The sequence below is a fragment of the Schistocerca cancellata genome, chromosome 2, assembly GCF_023864275.1.
Source record: "Schistocerca cancellata isolate TAMUIC-IGC-003103 chromosome 2, iqSchCanc2.1, whole genome shotgun sequence".
Classification (NCBI taxonomy): Eukaryota; Metazoa; Arthropoda; class Insecta; order Orthoptera; family Acrididae; genus Schistocerca; species Schistocerca cancellata.
This window is the reverse complement of record NC_064627.1, coordinates 696,731,283-696,755,903: the sequence shown is the minus strand read 5'-3', so window position 1 is coordinate 696,755,903 and position 24,621 is coordinate 696,731,283. Positions and strand designations below refer to the sequence as shown.

Sequence of the window (24,621 nt, the reverse complement as noted above, 5' to 3'; positions counted from 1 at the left end):
CTTCTGAAGGCTGGCCCACGCATCTGATGCCTAACAGGTGTCTGTGTAATGTGTAATTCCCAGCCCTGGGTCAACAGGTAGGGTTCGCACATACCCCCTGGTATGGGCCAGGCCCAGGGAGGGGCGATTGCCTGAACTGTTACCTTCGCAAATTGCCGATTGCTCCTTCTGTCAGGTGTTAGAGAGGTGTGGCCTGGGGTGTTAACAATCACCTAAGGCCGGTGAGGACCCTCCCCCCCTCTCTCTGAGGGTGCCATCAGAAATGCTGGCAATCATGAGGAATTTTCTTACCATGAGCCAATTATTCACGTACTGAAGACGGTCAGTCCTTTGCAATAGTAAGTCTGTTTCTTATTCAGAAAGGTGTTGATGCAATTGCCGGCCCTGTGAAATCCTGCTCTCATTTACGCAATAGCATTTTGCTTTTGAAGACAGCTTCTGATTCTCAAGCACAACAGCAGCTTGCCGCTTCGCATCTCCACAGCTATCCTGTTAGTGTCAAGGCCCATAGAACTGTGAATTACTCCTGTGGTGTTATGTACACTAGCCTGTTCGATGGTCTGACTGAGGCTGAAATCCAAATATACCTTTCTGGTCAGTATGTCATTGCTGTCCATCGGACGATTTAAAAGGTTGATGCATCCTTAGTGACCACATGCACTCTTTTTCTCACTGTTGATAGAATGGTGCTTCCATCAAAGAGCTTATGAAGTTACCACTGTCGATCATTGATTTGATTTTGGCAGGGAAGCTAAAACATCTTTGGTCTAACCTGCCACTGCCTAGTTTATTGTGTGGAATTGCTCCTTGTATATCTAATAAAGCCAACCAATGCCCTTAAATAGTGCAAGGAGTCCCTTTACCAGCTCTTTGTTAGACACAGTTTCTTCAAGTGTAGTTGTCCCGAAAATTCTGTGTCTCTTGCTCTCCAATGCCGTGCATTTGAAGATTAGAAGTGATGCAGTTTCTTCGCTCTCATTACAGTTTTTACATTTAGGGTCGTCTTCTGTTATACCGATTGTATGTACGTGTTTTTTGAAATTCCCATGGCCCGTCATCAGTCTAACCATGAGTTCAATCTCTTTCCTGTTAAAGCCCAGGACTACAGAGCTTTTTTAAAACACAGCTTTGGCACCATTACCTTACCATGTTTTTGTTTATAGACTTTGGTCCAGTGTTCTATGTGCTATCTTCTAAGCCAGTTACATAGTTTTAGTTTGATCATAGCCTTGGTGATTGTCAGGACAGGTTCCGGTCCAATGGTCCAATAAATGGAGTCTTTGGCCCCGTCCCGGCCAATCTGTCGGCTTGTTCATTGCCACCAACCCCTGAGTGGCCAGGGACCCACACTAGATTTACCCTATTGCTTCCTCCTAGCTCCACCAGAACCTCGAGACATTCTGCAACAATCTTAGATTTTGTTGTGGGAGCTGCCTATGATATCAGAGCTGCCTGGCTGTCTGAATAGATAAAGATGCTATGGTCCTTGTAGCACCTACACGTATTCTCCTCCACACAGGCCTGATTGCAGTAATCTCAGCTTGGAATACTAAGGCAAATTTTACTAGAGAGATGATGCCCTCCAGTCCTGGCTGAACCCCATACGCCCCAGCCCCAGTGCCATGGTCTGATTTTGACCCATCAGTGAACCAGACAATATCCCCTGTACAGTGTCGAACTGTTTTTCCCACTGCTACCTGCTTCCAGTTATTATATTGTAAAGCTTGTTGAAGTAGTTGGGAGTTATTATATAGTCGGCTGGCATTTCCCCAACCTTTCCTATATTTACCTCATGCACTAGTTCAGTGTGTGATTCTGGATATCTCAATGAGATCCAGTTTTTGACAATTTTGAGTCTGTATGCACCAGCTGCTTCCTTCATCTTAACTCAAAGGTGTAGTGGACGCATGTCCAGCATGGCTTCCATCCCAGCGGTTGGTGTGCTGCTAATTCTGCCTGTTGTGGCTCTGCAGCTTAGCAAGCTCCTTAGCTGCAACCTGCTGTTCTACCTTCTTCCACCACACTACGGCCCCGTAGGAAATCCTAGGTCTAACCACTGTGGTGTATATCCAGTGCATACCTCTGGGTTTAGATCCCAGTTTTTAACAGAAGCCCTTCTGGTACTCACTAGAGTAACTTTCGCCTTGGGGCAGATGCTCTTAACATGAGGGATCCATGTTAGTTTCTCATCTAAGGTTACTCCTAGATATTTCACTATCACCTTCACAGGTAGAGTTTCATCGAAAAGCTTTAGGTTCCAACTTGAGTGTTGGATCTGCTTCTTCGTGAATGGTACCACAGCAGTCTTCTTAGGATTAACCGTTAAATCCTGTTACAGTCCGACCATGCATTCCAAACCCAATGCACTGCTACCAGTGTCATCGTTTCAACCACATCTGGCCAAACCTGCGATAGGGATGCTTACAAGGGCGACTGTCTGCCGCCTCCTCCCTACTGTATCAACTGCAATGGCAACCGTGCACCCTCCTCTCGAGATTGTCCCATGTATCTTGATGAGCAGGCTGTCCAGGAGAGCTGGGTAAAGGAAAACCTGCCTTACCCAGTCGCTCGTAAGTTATTCGCTAGTTGCAAACCCTGCATTCTACCATCTGGCTCTTACAATACTGTTCTTGCTAAATTTCACTCCATGAAGGATGTGGCCACGCAGACATGTGATCTCAGATTCAGCACCACGGTTGTAAAATCGCCCTGCATCATGGTATCATCCCCGTCTCCTCCTCCAGCTGTGCAACAAGCTACGAAACTTTTGCCTCACAGGGTTTGTTCCTTGCTCCCCTTCCCTCATTGTGACTGTTCTCCAATGGAATGTTATGTGACCTTCAGTCCAAAAAAGAGGGCTTCGACTGCTCTTTGAACTGCAGTGTCCACTTGTTCTCAGCCTCGAGGAAACAAAATTGTGTCCTCACAACTTCTTTGAGCTCTCTCATTTCTTTCCGGCTCGCTTTGACCTCCCTCCCGAGGGTGGCATTCAATCTCACTGGGGGGTCATGCTGCTCACCCAGGATGACATACATAGTCAACCCATCTCCCTTGCTACCTGGCTTCAAGCGGTCTGATACATACTCGAGCGACCAATTCCTGTGTGCTATCCGTTTGCTGATTCCTACCCGACCTACATACACCCCCAAATGGTAGCTTTCTAAGGGTGACTGGAGGCTTTACTCCTCCATGGCGGCCTTCAGCGAAAACATTTCCCCAGTTGTGATGACCAGGTAGAATATCTTACAAACGTTATCCTTACCCCCACAGAATCTTCCATTCCTTGCACTTCCACTTTACCGTTTTCCAGTCCCTTGGTTGACTGGGTGTGCAATGACACAATCCGCATGCAGAGGCACGCTCTCCACATTTTTAACCGTCATCCTACATTGGCAAACTGCACTCGGTACAAACAGTTGTTCTTTGGTATAGCAAAAACACTAGCTGGATCCCATTTATTAGTTCTTTTAACAGTTTCACTCCATCTTCTGTCGTGTGGGCCAACCTTCGGCAGCTCCCTGGGATGAAGATCCATTAGCCAATTTCAGGCGTAACAGTAGCAGACAATATCGTAGTGGACCTATTGTTATCTGAAACACCTTGGGCTGCCATTTTGCGGAGATTCAGAGCTGCTGCCACTATCACCCTGCCTTCCTCCATTGGAAATGAGTGGAGGTGGCTCGGGCAATGCCTTTGTCTTAGAACAGTGAGTGCTACAATGGTGCCTTTAGTACGAGGGAACTAGATCATGCTCTCACTTCATTCCGATCCTTGGCCAGAGGGCCAGACGATGTTAACATACAGATGTTGGCAGCACCTTTTTCTTGTAGGCAAGCCCTTTCTTCTTCATACTTACAATTGCATCTGGGCAGAGGGCACGTTTCCCAGACACTGGCGTGTGCAGTCACTGCCATACCTGTACCTAAGCCCGGTAAGGATAAACGCCTTCGTTCTAGCTACTGTCCTATTTCTCTCACCAGCTGCATTTTCAAGGTGGTCGAACATATGATTCATGCTCGGCTGGTATGGTGACTCAAGCCTTGCAGTTTGCTAACCGCTGCCAGGCATCTCCGGCTCCTTTTTTGTTGACTATTTTGGGATCTATTGCAGTTCTCCATGGACCTGTCTCACTGAGCGGCATCTTCAGTGAAGTCTTGATCGTCTTCTGGAGCATTGACAATGGCTTTTGTTTTTCCACAGACAAAACTGTCTGTCTGAATATCTAGCGGCGCAGTTGGTCTCTCCCACCATCTTGACATCTTGGGCTTGTTGCCATTCCATTTGTTGAAACTAAAAAATTCCTGGGGCTCATGTTCAACAGGAAACACTCTTGGTCCTTCCAGGTGTCTCACGTGACAGCCCACTGTAGGCGGTTCCTCAATGTCCTATGTGTCCTCAATGGGTACTTCCTGGGGTGCTGATCAAACCACCCTCCTCCATTTGTACCGTTCCCTTGTCCATACGAAACTCGACTAAGGGTGATTTGTTTATGTGTCTGCACGTCCATCCCTCTTACGCCATCTCAACACTATCCACCGTTGTGGCCTCCGTTTGGCCACTGGCACCTTTTACACTAGCCCAGTTGAGTGTCTGTATGCAGAAGCTGCCGAACTACAGCTGTCATATGGCTGTGACTGTCTCCTCAGCAGATATGCATGCAGTTTGTTTGCCATGCCTGGCCACCCATTCTATGCCGCCTCCTTCAATGACTCCTCTGATCGTCAGTAGGGGGCATGTCCCTCTTCTGTTACCTCCTGGAGTTCGCTTTTGGCTCTTGCTCCAGCAACCTAACTTCATGCTACCTGCCACATTCCCAATGGGTGTGAGCCCTTCACCACCTTCGCTTCATGCAGTGGTCTGTGATCATCTTGGCCTTCATTCACTTCCTAAGGACACTACTCCAGCCTCGCTCTATCGCCTTCAGTTTCATGACCTTCACGATAGTACCTTCGTGTATACTGATGGCTCTTGTACTAATCGTGGTGTCGAGTGTGCCTTCATTACTGGCAGTGATATTTTTTGGTTTCAGCATCTGGAACACTGGTCAATATTTACTGCAGAGCTCATCGCTCTGTATCAGACCATGCAGCACATGGGGCAACACAGGCTTTTCAATTGTATCATCTTCTCTCTCTCTCTCTCTCTCTCTCTCTCTCTCTCTCTCTCTCTCTCTCTCTCTCTCCCCTTCAGAACCTCATTGTGCTGTACACCATTCATCCCTTAGTGCAACTGGTACAGGAAAGTTTTCACTTGCTCCATCTTGATGGAGCCACTGTGATGTTTATGTGGGTTCCTGGTTATGTCGGTCTGACGGGAAATGAGGCTGCTGCCAAGGCTGCAGTCCTTGTGCCTCCGCCCGCTAGTTCTTCCAGTCCCTCCAATCTGCGTGTTGCCGTCTGTCAGCAGGTGGTGTCACTACTGGTCCTCCCTTCATGGAAACGAGCTCCGGGGAATTGAGCCTCTCTCATTGGTTTGGACGACGTCCTCTCGCCGCGAGGAAATCATTTCAGCTAGGTTTTGCCTTCGCCATTTGTTAAGTGCCTCAACCTCTGACAGTTCGCCATTTCCTGATGGAATGCCCTTTTTTTAACCACTTATTTCTCATTTATGTTTGCTGTCTGAGTTACCAGCAGTTTTGGCGAACGATGATGGGCTGTTAACCATGTTTTACTTTTTATCTGTTGTAGCAATATGGTGAAGGAAATTTACTCTTTAGTTCAGGACATTGGGCTGGCATATATTCGTTTTTAACTCTTCTCTTTCTTCACCCCCCCCCCCCCCCCCCCCCCCCACCACCCCCCCTACGGTTCTGACATGGGCCCATATGACCCTAGTTGTTTTTGCACCCGAAAACAAATCAAAACCCACAAACCCAATCTTAGTGCATGTGAGGAACCTTTGTGGATTAGTAATTACTGGCCTTTTTTATTGTTGAAATATTCTCTTATTACAGGGTGTATACGGCCCGGGACATCCGGGAATTCCGGGAAAAACCCGGGAATTTTTTCATCCGGGACAAATCCGGGAAAAAGCCGGGAATTTTTTAGAATTCCGGGATTTTTCGTTGTTTTATATTTCAGTTAAAGTTTTGTAGGTGTGACGTGTAAGATCTGATACGCTGACAAAGAACTTTAGTCCACTACTGCTGAATAATATTGCAGCAATGAAACACAAATCAGAGAATAACACCAAGACAAAAGTTTAGTTGCATAGAACATGGGTAATTTACACAATGCACAGACCAGCTTGCTGACACCGTTAAGTGTCAAAGGCTTTAGGTCGAAGATTATGCAGTACGTCCGTAACGTGCATTCGATGTGTGTGACGTCACAATTGTTTACATTTCTAACAGATCACCAGAAAATATTACGAATAGTGGCTTGAGATGTGTTACTTTCAAAGGAAATTTCCACGCAAGATGATTTATGTTATGTGTGAGAATGTGCAGTGAATTTCTTAAATCACAGGGCATTATAACTCTCATTCAAAACGTAACACTTTGAGGATCAGCCATTTGAAAAATGTCGGGCCGAGAAGATAAGTCATTTATGCCACTATTTAAAATTTTACCGGCACATTTGTATTTGATGTTGTTTTTACATAGATAAAAAATTATGCGATCGATGGCAAAAAGTGTAATTGACCTTCAAAAAAATGTGCATAATGTGTTACTGGGTAATGTCACAAGTCTCTTCATGCCAGAACACCTCGACTTTTCTACGCAACTGATAATCATTTTGGCACGATTTTAATTGCCAAATTAGAGCCTGTTACTAGGCCTACGGACTTCCTATCATTGTAGGACTAATATCAGTGGATGCCAATAGACGATGCAATTCTCGTTCGTACATACACATCTATTTACGAGTTAACCGCTGTAGAAACGCACTTTGCTGAGTTGAGCGAGCTCGGCCCACGTTCGTAACGTACGCGCCGCGGCCTGTCTTTCTCGTAGGCCTCGTGCTCAGAATAACTGCCGTCATTCGCTAGCGAGATCACGTGACATGAACTATGACTGGCTGACAAAAGTGCATCCCTCAACGCAATCTCTATTTTAGAGGTTCGGAAGCTACTGTGCTGTAATTTGTGGAATTTGTGTATATACTTTAGCAATACGAAAATAAACTCTGTGCATATTGTCTCGCATCAAACGACTTTCCAAACGCATTGTTTTTCCTGGATTTCGTTTCCTAAAGTGCTGGGACGTCCTCCGCCGGTATAAGACCTTTACGATTCAAAGGACTGATAGGTTAAAAAGTGCTGGGACGTCCTCCGCCGGTATAAGACCTTTACGATTCAAAGGACTGATAGGTTTTACAGCTCCCAGGGAAAGTATACTGTTGCTTAACACGGATGTATTTTCACCCGCTTTATACGTAATTTCATCCGGGAGAAATTGTGTTTTTAACCGGGAAATACGGGAAAAATCCGGGAATTTTTTTTTCTTGTCCACGTAGACACCCTGTATTAGCAGCAGGTTCTTTACGCAGTTCTATTCAGGGAATGGGATACTATTTCAGTATTTATTTTTCATGGTTTTAGAACAAAAATTCATACTTACTCAGTCAGAGATGACAATCGTGCAGTGATAACAAACTCAAAGCTAGATAGCATGTGTGAATAATATTCACATTCAGAATGTGTGTTATTTTTCATTTAAATGAAATTCCAATAATTTTGTGTTTAGGAACATAAATAATTTAATACCTATGGAAAAAAATGTCGAACTTTAAACATTTTTTTCCAATTAGTCTTCTGCAGTCATAGCCTGTTTGTTCTCTAACCGTGTACAACACAAATGATATTGGTATGACTGAGCCAAATATGCTATCAATGACGTTTTCAGTCCCTGAACGATTAAATTCTGTTAATTACATGATTTTTTGGTTACTGGTGTGAACTCTTATTTTATTACGATGATCATTTCTCCCTTTGTAGGCAGGCATCAACAAAATACTTTCACATTGAGAGGGGAACGTTGGAGATAGAAATTTCTTGAAAAAGATCTCACTGCATCGAAAAATGCCTTTGTTTTAATAATCACCACTCCAACTTGCATATCATACCCATGGCAATCTAAACCCCTATTTTGCAGTGGTATAAGGCAAGTTTGCCCCTCGTTGAATTTTTTCGATGTCCTCCATCTTTCCTGTCTGGTAAGGATCCCATACTGCACAGCAGTACTCTAGCACAGAATGGACAAGCATAATGCTGTAGTCTCTTTAGTAGATCTGATGCAGCTTCTGAGTATTTTGAGAGTTAAACAGTCCAGTTAGTCTTCTCCACAATATGTTCTGTGTGATGGAGATATAATTGCTGAACAGTTCAAAGAAAACCAGAGTTTCATTTCAAATAGGTACCCCACTCATACAATTATAGTCGGTGGCGTCTTCAGTCTACCCTTGATGCTGGAAAAATTATACGTTTAAAGCCGGTGGCAGACATAAAACGTCATCAGAAATTGTACTGAATATTTTGTCAGAAAATTATTTTGAACAGTTAGTTCATGAGCCCACTCAGTTGTGGAAGCATACTTGACCTCTTAGTAACAAATAATCCTGGACAAATAGGGAGTATCATGGCGAATACAGGGATTAGTGAGCACAAGGCAGTTGCTGCTAGGCTGAATACTGTAACACCTACAACCATCAAAAAGAAACGCAAAGTACATCTATTTTAAAAAGCTGATAAAAATGGTCTTAATGCCTTTTTAAGAGACAGTCTCCACTCCTTCCAATCTGATCACGTAAATGTAGAAAAGATGAGGAATGATTTCAAAGAGATAGTATTGATGGCAATTGGGAGATATATACCACATAAATTAATAAGTGATGGTACTGATCCCCCATGGTACACAAAAGGGATCAGATCACTGTTGCAGAAGCAACGAAAAAAGCATGCCAGATTTAAAAGAACACAAAATCCCGAAGATTGGCAAAGTTTTGCAGAAGTTCAAAATATAGCACGTGCTTCAGTGTGAGATGCTTTTAATAATTTCCACAATAATGGAACTCTGTCTCGCAATCTGGCAGAAAACCAAAAAAGATTCTGGTCATATAAAAGCACACCAGTAGCAAGACGCAGTCAATACCTTCACTGTGTGATAACAATGGTGAGGTCACTGATGACAGTGCCACCAAAGCAGAGTTATGGTTTCTGTTTAAGATGTTCATTATTGTTATCCATAGGTATTTAGATGAATTGACAGCCTTTAGTTTTGTGTGTTTTATCATGTAACAGAAATTTAATAGATTCATTTTAGTACTCATGTAGATGATGTCAGACTTCTCATTATTTAAGAGTCAATTGTCACTTAATGCACCATACAGATATCTTGTCTAAATCATTTTGCAATTGGTATTGAACTCTGGAGACCTTAATAAGCAGTAAATGGCAGCGTCATCTGCAAACAATCCAAAGAATCATGCACAGATTGTCTTTTAAATAATTTATATTAACTCCTTGGGGAATGCCAGATATCACATCTGCTTGACTCAATGACTTGCCATCAGTTACTACGAAATGTGAGCCTTGACAGGAAATCACAAACACAGTATCTCAATTGAGTGGATACTTCGTAGGCAAGCAATTTGATTGGAAATTGCTTGTCAGAAACAGTGTCAAAAGCCTCTGGAAATGTAGAAATAGGGAATCAGTTCGAGATCCATTGTCAATAGCACACATAGAATAAAGAGCTAGTTGTGTCCCACAAGAATGATATTTCCTAAAACCAAGCAGACCCTTTGTAAAAACAGGTAAATCATTTTATTTGAGGTAAGTCATAATGTTCAAACCCATTACATGTTCCTAAACTCTACTGCAAATTGACTTCAGTGATATGGATCTGTAATTCTGGGGATTACTCCTATTTTCTTTCTTGGGTATTGGTGTGAGTTGTGCAAATTTCCAGGCTTTAAGTACAGGTATTTCAATGAGTGAGTGGTTGTGTATTATATCAGCATACTCTAAAAGGAACCTGACCGGTACACAATCTGGACCCTGAACAAGACGACGTAACTTTATTAAGTGACATTAAGGACTGTCCGGAAAGATTATTATATTTTGGTATTTTTACACACACACACACACACACACACACACACACACACACACACCCGCGCGCGCGCGCTGCGTTGCGAGCCAGATTTGCGTTGTTGTTGGAAACAGATGGCAGTCACAGTGTGAAAGATCCAGACTGTACAGCAGATGAGGAAACATCTCCCAGTTAAGAGCATTGAGTACTTCTTGAGTACAGTTTTTGCAGTGTGGGGTCAAGCATTGTCATGCAGGAAAAAATTTTCTGAGCTCACCTTTCTGCTACTGTACTTACTCGACTTATTTTCAGTTTTCCGAAGCTTGACAATAACCTTGCAGAGTTCGTTGTTGTTCCACACTCCAGAAAATTGACAAGCAGCATACATTTCCTGTCCCAAAAATACAGTCACCATAATCTTTCTTGCAGACAACATTTGCAAGCAATTTCATGTTCGTTTATGTGGCAATTTGAGTGCCCCCACTCCATAGACTTTATGACCAGTTCATCACTCACAATGTCTGGTCCTCCACTTCTCTCAGTGTGAACATTAGTTCAGCCACTTTTAAACCTAATGCACCGTTGGTGCATTCCACCTTCAGTGATCACACTGTTTCCATGCACTTCACACAGTTGCCACCAAATCTTAATCAGTTTATGGTTTTTGCCAATAAAAATCGTATTACTGACCACACTTCACTCACAGGATTTTCAATTGCAGCACGCATTTAAAATTTTTATTGTGAAATAACAGGAAATGACACAAACCTCACTGTGCACAACTGGATGCCGCCTGAACGGACCAGCACTCAGAAGACAATATGGCCACACTAGCCATAGCCATTGTTGTTACAGGCAAAAACTTAATCTAATTTCTGGACAGTCCTCATGAGTTGCTTTGCTACACAAAGCATATCTACTTTGAAGTTACTCATATTGCCAGCTCTTCCTGATTTGAACCCTGGAATACTTCCTTCGTCTTCAGTGGTGAACAAATGTAAAACTTGGTTTAGTAAGTCCAATTCAGTGGTACTGTCATTGTTAACATTACCATGGCTATTGCTCATTGAAGCTATTGATTGTGTCTTGCCACTGGTGTACTTTGCATGTGACCAGAATCTTCGTATTTTATGCCACATTTCGAGACAGTGTTTCACTGGGGGAGTTGTTAAAAGCATCTCGCTTTGAAATCTAAACGTTGAACTTCTGTCTTGGAGATGTTGTGTTCCTTTAAATTTGGCATGCTTTTCTCGTAGCTGCCGCAATGGTGTTATGATCTGTTTGTGGACCATCAAGCCACATCTGATCTACGCTTTCATCGTAGTTTCAGAAGGAATGGAAACCGTCCCTTAGGAAGGCATCAAGCGAATTTTTATATGCTTTTCTAACTAGATATATTTTGTGTTTATTTTTGGTGGGTTTGATTATTATGGTATTTAGTCTTATTGCAATGATCTAGTGGTCACTAATCCCTGTATCTGTCATGATGCTCCCTATTTGCATGGGATTATTTGTTGCTTAGAGGTCAAGAATGTTTTTGCAACCATTTACACTTTGAGTGGCCTCCTAAATTAATTGCTCAAAATAAATGTCAGAGGAAGCATTTAGTACAATTTCGGATGACGTTTTATACCAACCACCATCTTTGAACATCTATTTTTGTCTGCATGTCAAAGGTAAATTGAAGTCATCACCAACAATAATTGTATCAGTGAGGTACTTATTTGAGATGATACTAAAGTTTTCTTTGAACTTTTTTCAACAAGTGAATCATCTGAGTTGGGCTCACTGAAAGAAACCAATTTTTATTTTATTCTGGTTATCAAGTTTAACATCTGTCCATAACAGATCACAGGGACTGTCTATTTCAATTTCACTGCGAGGTAAAATACATCTAACAGCAACAAACACACTGCCATTAGCCATATGTAATCTGTCATTTCTGAACACCATTAGGTCCTTTACAAAAATTTCAGCTGTACTTATCTCTGGCTTAAGCCAACTTCAATACCTATCATGATTTGAGCTTTAGTGCTTTCTATTAGCACTTGGAGCTCTGGTTCTTTCTTAACATAGCTTTGACAGTTTACTACTATAATAGCTTTGATTCCTAGGTATACCTTTGTCCTGTTTGACCTGCTCCCTTTGAGACTGAAGCCCTTTTTATTATTTCCCAACCTTACAAGGAAAAAAAACCTATCCACTCCACACAGCCCCCACTACCCGTTGTAGCTGCTGCTTGTGTGTAATGGACTCCTAATCTACTCAGCGATCCTGATACCCCAACACCTTATGGCACAAGTTGACCTACACGGTTGCAGAACCATCTGAGCCTCTGTTTCAGACCCTTCACTCAGCTCTGTATAAAGATCCACAATCGGTCCTGTCAGTGATGCCGCAGATAGTGAGCTCTGCCTTCATCTTGCAAGCAAGACTGGCAGTCTTTATCACTTCAAGCAAACACCCGAAACCAGAGAGAACCTCTTTAGTTCAAAAGTTACACAAATTGTTAGTACTGACATTAACCACCACCCGCAGTTGGCTCTTCACGGCACCCAGAAGAGTGTTCCACATGTGGGATAACTTCCCCAAGTATACACACAGAGTGCACATGTTGACTCTAATTATTATTGGTATATCGGAGCACCACTTAAATAACTTGACAATTCAGAGGCTTCCATTACCAGGATACAGATTAGCTGGCTGTTTTTCAGGGAGTTCCTTCTTGCGTAGTGGGGGAGTGGTTATGTACATAAGAAAAAGTATTCCATTTGAGTCCATAGACGTATCATGGCACTGCACTGCACTGAACTGATATTTGAATGTTGTGCAGGGGCAGTTGAATTTAGTGAAACTAAACTTATAATACTTTTTGTTTATAGGTCCCCTAACTCTGACTTCAGAGCATTTCTGCTCAAGTTGGAGAGGGTTCTTCATTCACTTTGTAGGAAGTACCAGAAGTTAGTTATATGTGGTGACTTCAATATAAATTTTGTATATGATGGTGCAAGAGAAAATGATGTTGGTAGAGCTCCTAAATTCATATGATCTGATGCAGATGGTGTTTTTTACAACTACGGTGCAGGGGAACAGTAGCACAGCCAAAGACAATACTTTCATTCATTCTTCATTACTATATATTCTCATCAGATGGTAGAGTTTTGTCAGGGCTCGCTCTCCCAAAGCTGTCAATAGTTCTAATGGAATGTTTTCTACTCCCGAGGCCTTTTTTCCACCTAGGTCTTTCAGTGCTTTGTCAAATTCTTCATGCAGTATCGTATCTCCCATTTTATCTTCATCTACGTACTCTTCTGTTTCCATAATATTGCCCTCAAGTACATTGCCCTTCTATAGACCCTCTGCATACCCTATCCAACTTTCTGCTTTCCCTTCTTTGCTTAGAACTGGTTTTCCATCTGAGCTCTTGATATTCATACAACTGTTTCTCTTTTCTCCGAAGGTCTCTTTAATTTTCCTGTAGGCAGTATCTATCTTACCCCCTTGTGATATATACCTCTACATCTGTAGAGCCCTTACTTAGCCATATTTGTAATTTTTATTTTGGGAATGGTCAGTTTCCTGAACGATTAAAGTACTCGGTAGTAAAGCCGCTGTATAAAAAGGGAGAAAGGGATATTGCAGACAATTGTAGACCTATTTTTATGCCATCAGTGTTTGCTAAAGTTATTGAAAAGACTGAAACAGTTCAGCTTTAGAAGTCGTCTAACAACTGAAAATACTATATTTTATTTTCTCTGTGAGTTACTGGATGGGTTAGACAAGGGGTTTTGAATGCTAGGCATATTTTATGATTTAACTAAGGCGTTTGATTGTGTTGATCACAAAATATTGCTCCAGAAGTTGGACCTTTACGGAATACGGGGAGTAGCTCACAATTGGTTCACCTCTTACTTTAGCAACAGACATCAAAAGGTCATTATTCACAATGTTGAGATTGGCTGTGATGTGGGGTTATGAGTGGGGTACGGTCAAGAGGGGGGTGCCCCAGGGAACAGTGATGGGGCCACTCCAGTTCCTTATTTATATAAATTATATGCCGTCTAATATTACGGGTAACTCTAAAATATTTCTGTTTGCTGATGACACTAGCTTGGTAGTAAAGGATGTTGTGTGCAACTTGGTTCAGTTTCAAATAGTGCAGTTCATGACCTAAGTTCATAGCCTGTAGAAAATAAACCAACACTAAATCACAGTAAGAGTCAGTTTTTACTGTTTCTAACACACAATTCAACAAAACTCGAAATTTTAATTTCACAGAATGGGCATATGATTAGTGAAACTCAACAGTTCAAATTTCTAGGTGTTCAGATAGATGGTAAACTGTCATGGAAAGCCCAACAAGACTTAAAGCTGTCATTTTTACTATTCAAAAGGTATCTGGAATGAGTGACTGTTCTACATGAAATTAGTCTACTTTGCTCATTTTCATTCACTTATGTATGGTATTATATTTTGGGGTAACTCTTCCCATTCTAAAAGGATATTTTTGGCTCAGAAATGTGTAGTTCGGGCAATAAGTGGTGTAAGTTCACGAACCTCTTGCCGACGCCTGTTCGCGAGTCTGGGTATTTTGACATTGGCCTCTCAATATATTTTCATTCCTTACCATCATTTCTTGTTAACAATATTAGCTTATTCCCAAGTTCACTTGGTTAATAGTTGACAGAAATCGTACCTGCAGGCTACCAGTAAACCAACTCTGCAGTTTGGCCTGCTGGAGAAAACTTCGATCGATCTTCTGCCGCAAAGTTTTTGTGATCTGGGATACTAAATGGCGCACCCTTAGTACACCAAATAAACTACGTGTTATCAAGGAGCCAACGAATATGTGACGGTCATCCTTGCAAGCCACTCCCAGGGACTCTGTTGTCTTTTGCCAGCTCCACATTGGCCATACTTGGCTAACACATGGTCTACTCCTCCATTGTGAGGATCCACATTGGTGTTTATGTGGCTCCCTTGTGACTGTCGTCCACATCTTGTTGGACTGCCCAATTTTAGCTGCTCTGCAGCCGACTTTTAATCTTCCGAGCACCTTGCCTCTAGTGTTGGGTGAGAATGTCTCAATTGCTGATGTTGTTCATAAGGAGGGTTTTTATCACAATCTAAGGGTCTGGCTTTCTCTCCCAGACCTCATCCTCCCTCCATTCTTCTTCCTCACTCTTTCTTTACGTCTGTGTTGGTGGTGTTCTTGCCCCTACGTGTGTTCATCTCACCTTCTCTTTTAGGCTGGAGATTTTAGTGCGTTGCAGAGTGGCTGGCTCGTCTTTTTTTATTCTTGTGATCAGCCAACCTCGGTCAGCTGTTAGATTATTTTAATACCTTCCACTATTTTTCCTTGTAGTGTATGTTTTCCCCTTTTGGTTAGCTTCTTTTGTTTCTTCTTTCAGTGTGGTTCCCTGTTAGTTTTCCACTCTTTTTGTTTCTCTGTCCCCTTTAGGGAATTGTTTTAACTTGAGCCTTGTTTGCACGAGGGAAAATGGACTGATGACCCTGTAGTTTTGTCCATTTATACCCCAAACCAAACCAACCAACTCCAACAAGTAATATGAAGGCAACTTTTAATTAACAAGCACTTTTTGTGCAAATATTCTTAACTATCTTCATAAAAACAAATACTTAATTAATCACCTTTTGTTTAACATAATCAGCAAAAATGACTACAGGCTGTGAATGAAATTAATCTGATACATAAATATTGCTTGTCAGTTGTGGACCCATACCATTTAGGATTGACAGGGGAAATAGGGAAAATTCGAAGATTGATAATGCATTTTGTAACAGGTTTGTTTAAGTGCAGTGGCATCACACAGATACTCATCTTCCATACCAGATGCTTCAAGAAGGGCTTTGCATGTCCTTATGTGCTTCACAGTTAGAATTCCACAATCAAATGTTCCTAGAAAAATGGAAATACTGTATTACTTTCTCCTACATATATTGCATGAAAAGACCATGGAGGTAAAAGCGGTGGGATCTGAGCTCACATGTAGGCTTATCAACTGTCATCCTCTCCACATATCATTCTCAACTGTAGCAGGAAGGTAAGGTGAGACATCAGTACACAAAGTGTCCTACCCCCAGGGGGTCCACAACTCTTTTGTGGATACGTGCATAGCGAGCACGGGACCCCGAGCTAATGTGGCCTTCCTTCCTTTCCGGGCTGCATACCTTCCCTTTCCGCATCCTTCCCCATCCCCCATCCCCCATCTTCGCCCCCCCCCCCTCCCCCTCTCACCTCTGCCTCTTTCCTTCCCTTTCTCCCCCTCTGGGAGTATGTTTTGTGCCTACGTCTGGATACGGACGCTTGAAACTGTAACAAATTCTTTACTTTCTCCGCTTGCAAGTCTTCGTCCTTCTCTTTTCCCTACCTCTTCTCTTTGCCCTTTTCTCTGCTGCGGCGTTTGAGACCTCTCTTCTTTCCTTTCCCTTTCTCTTTTTTCCTCCCTGTGCGTGTCTGAAGGCCGACCCACGCATTTCCATTTGTAGCCGGTGACGGGGTAACGCGTAATTCCCTGCCCGGGGTAGACAGGTAGGACACGTATGTACTCCCTGGTAACAGCCAGGCCCAGGGCTGGGTGATTACCCGAGCTGATACCTTCCGAAAGTGCCGATTGGTCCCTCCGCCCGTTTGTAGGGAGGTGTGAACAATCACCTAAGGGTGGAGTGCCCTCAGAGAGGGCCCCCACAAGGAATGAGCGCGCCATCGGAGACGCCGGTAATCATGGGGGATACTTTCGCAATGGTTTCCTCATCTTCTATTATGTCAGCTCACAAGCTTAAGTTCAATGAGTCTCAGCCACAGACAATCCTTCCATCGTTGCCACAGTTCCTTGTTGTTTCTCGGTCTGACGAAGGTCACGACTTCTCCACGGTCAACCCAATCATTATTCAGAAAGGTGTCGACGCAGTTGCAGGTCCTGTAAAGTCTTGTTCCAGATTATGAAATGGCACCTTGTTGTTAGAAACAGTCAGTGCCCTCCAGGCACAAAAATTGCTGCGTACTTCACTGCTACACACCTTCCCTGTCCGGATGGAACCGCACCGTGCTTTAAATTCATCACGTGGGGTCATTTATACATGCTCCCTCGACGGATTGTCCGACGAGGAAATTCAACACTACCTGTCTGACCAGGGCGTAAACCGGCAGTTCAACCGGCCGATCGCTGGTGGCAGGAACTGCTCCTGAACAACCTATGGATCAGGATCTTCTGTCTTCCGCTGAATGCCATTCCATGCTGTCAGCCGCAAGCTCTGAGCAATTGCTGAGTTGACGGAAACCTTGGCCACATTCCTCCATTTTCTGTTCACCCTATGTCCATTATCCACTGGAATATCCGTGGCCTTCGAGCCAATCGGGATGAATTGTCGATCCTCTTACGATCTTACTCGCCGGTCATCTTCTGTCTTCAGGAAACAAAGCTGCATCCCCATGACCGCTTTGTTCTCCCCCATTTTCAGTCCGTCCGATTTGATCTCTTCTCTGTTGAAGGCACTCCAGCACATGGAGGGCTCATGATTCTTCTACATGATACTCTCCATTATCACCCAATCCCCTTAAACACTTCCTTCCAAGCAGTCGCTGTCCGTCTTTCCCTGTCTGGATACACCTTCTCTCTTTGTACTGTATACATTCCATCGTCCACACCAATGGCACGAGCTGATCTCCTTCATCTTCTTGGTCAGCTTCCACCCCCCTATTTGCTGGTTGGGGACTTCAATGCCCACCACCCGCTTTGGGGATCTCCACATCCTTGTCCGCGTGGCTCACTATTGCTAGACGTCTTCCACCAAGCGGATCTAGTTTGCCTCAACACTGGGGACCCTACATTTTTGTCTGCCTCCACGACAAATTTCTCTCATTTGGACCTTTCACTCGGTACTGTTCTGCTAGCTCGGCGCTTCGAATGGTTCGCCCTTGATGATACACACTCGAGTGACCACTTTCCATGTGTCCTTAGACTGCAGCCTCAACAGCCATATATGTGCCCGCGACGCTGGAAGTTTGGCCAAGCCGATTGGACACTTTTTTCGTCTCTAGCGACATTCGATGACCGTCACTTTCCTAGTGTCGACGATGAGGTCACACATATTACAGACGTTATTTTTACAGCTGTGGAACGTTCAATACCACGCACCTCCGCGTTGCCCCGGCGCCCCCCAGTTCCTTGGTGGAACGAGCCATGCCGTGACGCAATACATGAGCGGTGACGTGCTCTTCGCGTTTTCCGCCACCATCCTACTTTGGACAACTGTATCCGCGATAAGCAGTTCCGAGCGCGATGCCGTCGCGTCATCTGCTTTACTAACCCATTTAACACCTTCACTCCCTCCTCGGAAGTTTGGAGTCGGATTCGACAGTTCTCAGGCGCGCCAAGTTTCTCCCCAGTCTCTGGGCTCACTGTCGCGCATGATACATTAGTGGACCCCGTCACAATTTCTAACTCATTGGGTCAACATTTTACTGAGATTTCGAGCTCTTCAAATTACCCACCAGCGTTTCTCCCGAAGAAACGTGCAGCGGAAGTGTGACCTCTTGCTTTCTCCTCTCAAAATCACGAAAGCTACAGTACTGTTTTCTCCATGCGGGAACTCAAACATGCACTCTCTTCTTCTCACTCCTCCGCCCCAGGACTGGATGGTATCCACATCCAAATGTTGCTGCATTTATCATACCATAGTCTGCTTTACTTCCTTCACCTTTATAATGGAATTTGGACTGACAGTACTTTTCCCAGACGATGGCGGGAAGCTATCGTCGTTCCTGTTCCGAAACCTGGAAAGGACAAACATCTCCCCTCTAGCTATCGCCCCATTTCTCTCACGAGTAGTGTATGTAAGGTTTTGGAGCATATGGTGAATTTCGTTTAGCTTGGTGGCTGGAGTCCCGCAGTCTTTTAACACCTGCCCAATGCGGTTTCCGAAAGCATCGTTCTGCAGTTGACCATCTTGTTGCTCTCTCCACTTATATCATGAACAATTTTCTCTGGAAACGCCAAACAGTAGCAATATTTTTTGATCTGGAGAGAACGTACGATACCTGTTGGAGGACAGGCATCCTCCGCACACTGTTCTCTTGGGGATTTTGAGGTCGGCTGCCCCTTTTTCTTCATGAATTTATGGCAGAGCGCACATTTAGAGTGCGGGTGAACACCACTCTCTCCCGTACTTTCTCCCAAGAAAACGGGGTACCCCAGGGCTCCGTGCTGAGTATTGTACTGTTTGCCATTGCCATAAATCCGATTATGAATTGTCTCCTTCCTGATGTTTCGGGCTCCCTCATTGTGGACGATTTTGCGATCTACTACAGCTCTCAACGGACCAGCCTTCTTGAACGACGTCTTCAAGGATGTCTCGATCGCCTCCACTCTTGGAGCATCGAAACCGGCTTCTGTTTTTCTCCCAGTAAGACCGTTTGTGTTAATTTTTGGCGACTTAAGGAGTTTCTTCCACCCTCCTTACATCTAGGACCTGTCAACCTTACGTTTTCGGACGTTGCTAAATTCTTGGGTCTTATGTTTGACAGAAAACTGTGCTGGTCCTCCCACGTTTCCTATCTTTCGGCTCGCTGTCTGCGATCCCTCAACACCCTCCGTGTCCTGAATGGTACCTCCTGGGGAGCGGACCGAGTGGTCCTTCTCCGCCTCTATTGCGCCTTAATGCTCTCGAAATTGGACTATGGAAGCATAGTTTACTCCTCTGCTCAGCCGTCTATTCTTCGGCGTCTCGACTCTATCCACCACCGTGGATTACGTTTATTATCTGGAGCTTTTTACACCAGCCCTGTGGAAAGCCTTTATGCTGAGACTGCTGAACCTCCACTTTCCAATCGGCGAGCTGTCCTTCTGAGTTGTTATGCTAGCCATCTGTCTTCCATGCCTGCTAATCCGGCCCATGACATTTTTTTTTCGACGCCTCCTTGGATGTAGGGTACGCAGGCCGCCCTTCCTCCCTACTACCACCGGGAGTCTGCTTCCGTCAACTGCTCCATTCTCTTTCCTTCCGCTTCCCCAAAACCTTCTTGACAACTTGGGGTACAGCACCGCCTTGCCTCCGTCCCTGGATCTGCCTGCTCTGTGACCTTTGTCAATTTCCCAAGGTTGGTACCCCTTCACTTGTTTATCGTCGGGCATTTGCTGCTCTATGTGCACAAATGAAGGAAGCCACATTTATTTACACTGATGGCTCGAAAACATCGTTAGGTGTAGGGAGTGCCTATATTGTTGGCGACACCCCAAATCGATTTCGGCTTCCCGACCAGTGTTCGGTTTATACTGCGGAGCTTTACGCTGTTCTCCAGGCTGTCCACTACATCCGCCGCCATCAGCGGATACAGTACGTTATCTGCTCCGATTCTCTCAGCTCTCTCCTCAGTCTCCAAGCTCTCTACCCTGTCCACCCTCTGGTCCACCGGATTCAGGACTGCCTGCGCTTGCTCCATTTGGGGGGCGTGTCTGTGGCGTTCCTCTGGCTCCCAGGACATGTTGGTATCTGTGGCAATGAGGCGGCCGATATAGCGGCCAAGGCTGCAGTCTCTCTTCTTCGGCCAGCTATTAGATCGATTCCCTTCGCCGATCTATGGAGTGTTTTATGTCGTCGTGTTGTTCTTTTATGGCACGCACATTGGTCGACACTTCCCCATAATAAATTGCGGGACGTGAAAGCTCTTCCTTGTGCTTAGACCTCTTCCTCCCGAACGCGGATAGGGCACTGTCTTTTTGGCCATCGACATCTTTTAAGCAGGGATCCTCCCCCACTCTGTCCCCACTGCTCTCAGCTGTGGACGGTAAGGCACCTTTTAATTGAGTGCCCCTATTTTACTCCGTTACTCGCCCATCTACAGCTGTCGCCTGATATATCGTCAATAGCAGATGACACGCGCTCGGTCGATAGCGTTCTCGAGTTTATTACAGCCAGTGAAATGACGTCAGTCATTTGAAGCTTTTTTTGGGGACAACCAACCCCTTTCTGTAGTGGATTTTTAAGCCTTCCTTCTGCTTTTAGTTTCTCCAATTTTTTTAGTTTCGTTCTCATGCTGGTTTCCATTTTCGGTTTTTTACTGTTTCCTAAGTCATGGACTGGGCGCTAATGACCATAGCAGTTTTGCGCCCAAAAAAAAAAAAAAAAAAAAAAGGAAAAAAAAGAAAAGAAGAAAAAATCTGTATCATTGAATGGCAGGCATTTGAAAGATTGTTTTGGAACTGCAGGTGCCATGATCCAAAACATGACATTAAATTGTAGTTCAAGCTTCTCTGTTTCAGTAGTGGAAAGGACCAGAAATGGTCTCAATTTGGTTAGCAAAAATGAAGCAATAGTATGAAAGGAATACTTGCTATTCCCCATATAGCAAAAATTCTGAGTCGCAGAAAGGCATAACAAAAAGACTGGTGGAAAATGAGCTTCTGGCCAATAAGGCATTTATTGAAAATAGATGACACACACACAAACACAACTCGCACACACAACCAGTCTCTGGTAAGTGGAGCCATGAAGAATGCTTCTGAGGCCGATGTTGGTCTCTTCTCAACACCCTTGAAATGCTTTTTGAAGGTTAAAAGATTTAGTTCAGCATGTACAAAGGCTTTAGTACTTGACCTGTAATTCAGCAAAGTGTCTCCACCAACACCCACCCCTTGACCTTCTCCCATCACACCTGTAGACTTTTCGTAGTTCTCAAAGGTTGGTAATTTTTGGTGACACACAATTTCAGTTAGTTTCGACCCTGTACATAGTTTATTGATTTAGAAACTAGATAGTAGAGGATGAGATGGGAGTGTACAGCAGGCATCAGTTCATTCGCTGTAGTTCTTTGAAATATTTTGTAGAAATATTTTAAAAACAACGTAGAAGAAATAAAGTTTAGTCATCCTGCTGAAACTAGGAAGAGATCCAGATAACTTTGAGCAGAGGAATCGAGCGTAAACTGCCATCCTAAAGTTCTACTGTGTGTGTCACTTCTGCAATTTTGATTTTGTTTATAGTTTTTTTTTTTTTTATCTTTACCCAAAAGACAAAAGAATGATTTGTCATTCTCCCGTTGCCTGTGAATGTTATATTTATTATCCTGGAACGCAAACAAAATGATTTTCTGGTTGTTGGTCACAATTATTAAATTTAAGAAGTCTTGAATGTTCCCTTCATTGAAATGGGTTTTCATTTTATGTTCAAACAGGGATGCCAGCTATTCGGTTCTGTTCCAGAAAAGAGTATGTTATTCGTCCAGATCGCTGGGTTGTGAAAGCTGCTGGAGGTACAATACTTACAAGAAAGCAGCTACCACTTAGACTTGCATGGGCTTTCTCAATTCATAAATCACAGGTAACAGTTCAGTATCTTAATGATAATCAGTTTTCAGGGCAGACATCTTGTTGTACTAGAATAAAGAAAGAAAAGGTGGGAGATGGAAATAAAGAATAATACAGTTTTTAAAAACAATGTGACAATAATAAAAATTGCTAGATCTGACCCATTTCACATAATCATGTGACTCAACAATTATGATCTGTGGAATATCCAAGTATTAACTGTTGTGCTGAATGTTAACATTTTTTATAAAGTTATCAAGCCATATATTGAGTAACTATAAGTCAGAATATCTTATAATTCAGGTTCAAAACCTGTAAATAGTTCCTTAAATCACCAACAGTCATACATCTTTCATTTAAATTTATGCAACATTATTTGTATGGCAGGGCACTGCGCTAAATTTTCAGTGTTGCATAAAAGCAACGCTGAGCACATCAATAATTTTTACGTATTATGTTTATTGCATATGTGTATTATTTTGGGGTCGCTGGTACGAAGAGAGAAATTGTATGCCTTGTCATCGCTCCCCATACAAAAGAAAAATAGTCTGTTTCTGTGTAATGTAAATGACATGACTACGTCCTTGTTTCTGCTGCATCAAATACAACTGGTGTGAACACAGTAACTAATGTTCCAAGGTATTCTTTGTTTAATGTGTGTAATCCTTCAACGCACGTCAACAAATTAGTAAGGATTGTCCATCCTCTATACCAAATTTCCGTTTTTGGGTAATGGAGTAAGCTGTGTACTAATACACTACTGTAAGGAAAAAGTGAAATGTCAAGACAGAGAGATGACCACAATGAAATTTATTCCGCTGATTACATAACACTAGGAAAACTATAAGTGTGGCAGACCAGTACATGCACTGTGACTGGAAATACAGTAGAACCACCAAATACTGTAATCGAGCTGCTAGACTTCATGGCATGGAATCCAAAAAGCACCTGAATATGCTGCTGGGGAATACCCTGTCACGTAGATCATAGGTTCGTCCACAAAGCATCAACTATGGCTGCAGGAAGACCTGAACAATCAAGTTGCTGATTGAGCAGATCTTGGACATGTCAGACAAATGGGCAGGCCAGGAAAGCAGTGGTACCTGTAGTTCTTCAAAGAAGCCTTACACATTCCTCACCACATGGTACCTACTATTGTCCTGCCGTGACGTGGCATGTGGAATGGCATGCAAGAGGCACGGGCGGTAATTTCTCCCTAATGTAGCGGTAGCTGTTCAGATTGCTTTTAAGATGTTAGAGGCGAGATCACTTGTTACAGGCAATGGCATGCCAAACCATTACACTTGGGGTTTGTTCACTACACTGCTCAACAATACAGTCTGCCCGATTGTGTTCACCATGGGAAAGTTAAACGTGTATGCAGCCATCACTGTAGGACAAGTTGATGACGGATTCATCCGAAAAACACTGGGTTTTGGCACTCAGTTTGCCAGAGTCGATGTTCATGTGCCCATTGCAGGCCTTGGTGGATTCTGGTCAATGGAAGCCTGTGCAATGGTGTGAACGTCAACAATCCAGCCTGCAGAAGACTGTGTCAAATCATCAAAGCAGACATGTCCACACCCATTTCAGTGCTCCAATATTGCACCAACACTATGGATGAGATTGTTATGTCTGTTACAGATCAGCAGACAATGGCACCCATCACACACCATGTTTAGATCATATTATCTGTTGTTGTTGTTGTTGTTGTTGTTGTTGTTGTTGTTGTTGTGGTCTTCAGTCCTGAGACTGGTTTGATGCAGCTCTCCATGCTAATCTATCCTGTGCAATCTCCTTCATCTCCCAGTACCTACTGCAACCTACATCCTTTTGAATCTGTTTAGTGTATTCATCTCTTGGTCTCCCTCTACGATTTTTACCCTCCACGCTGCCCCCCAGTGCTAAATTAGTGATCCCTTGATGCCTCAGGACATGTCCTACCAACCGATCCCTTCTTCTTGTCAAGTTGTGCCACAAACTTCTCTTCTCCCCAATCCTATTCAACACCACCTCATTAGTTACGTGATCCACGCACCTAATCCTCAACATTCTTCTGTAGCACCACATTTCGAAAGCTTCTATTCTCTTCTTGTCAAAACTATTTATTGTCCATGTTTCACTTCCATACATGGCTACTCTCCATACAAATACTTTCAGAAACGACTTCCTGACACTTAAATCTATACTCGATGTTAACAAATTTCTCTTCTTCGGAAACGCTTTCCTTGCCATTGCCAGTCTACATTTTATATCCTCTCT

The 24,621-nt window shown here is 43.5% G+C and overlaps 1 protein-coding gene across 2 annotated transcripts in view; it reads left to right on the top strand.

Annotated features, from left to right (window-relative positions):
- Positions 1-24,621, top strand: part of LOC126162470 (ATP-dependent DNA helicase PIF1-like) — a 121,625-nt gene that overhangs the window by 84,840 nt on the left and 12,164 nt on the right. For both annotated transcript variants that reach the window (XM_049919002.1, XM_049919001.1), the window contains exon 10: positions 22,227-22,372. In XM_049919002.1, the coding sequence (XP_049774959.1) occupies positions 22,227-22,372 (146 nt within the window). The remainder of the gene's footprint in view (positions 1-22,226; positions 22,373-24,621) is intronic.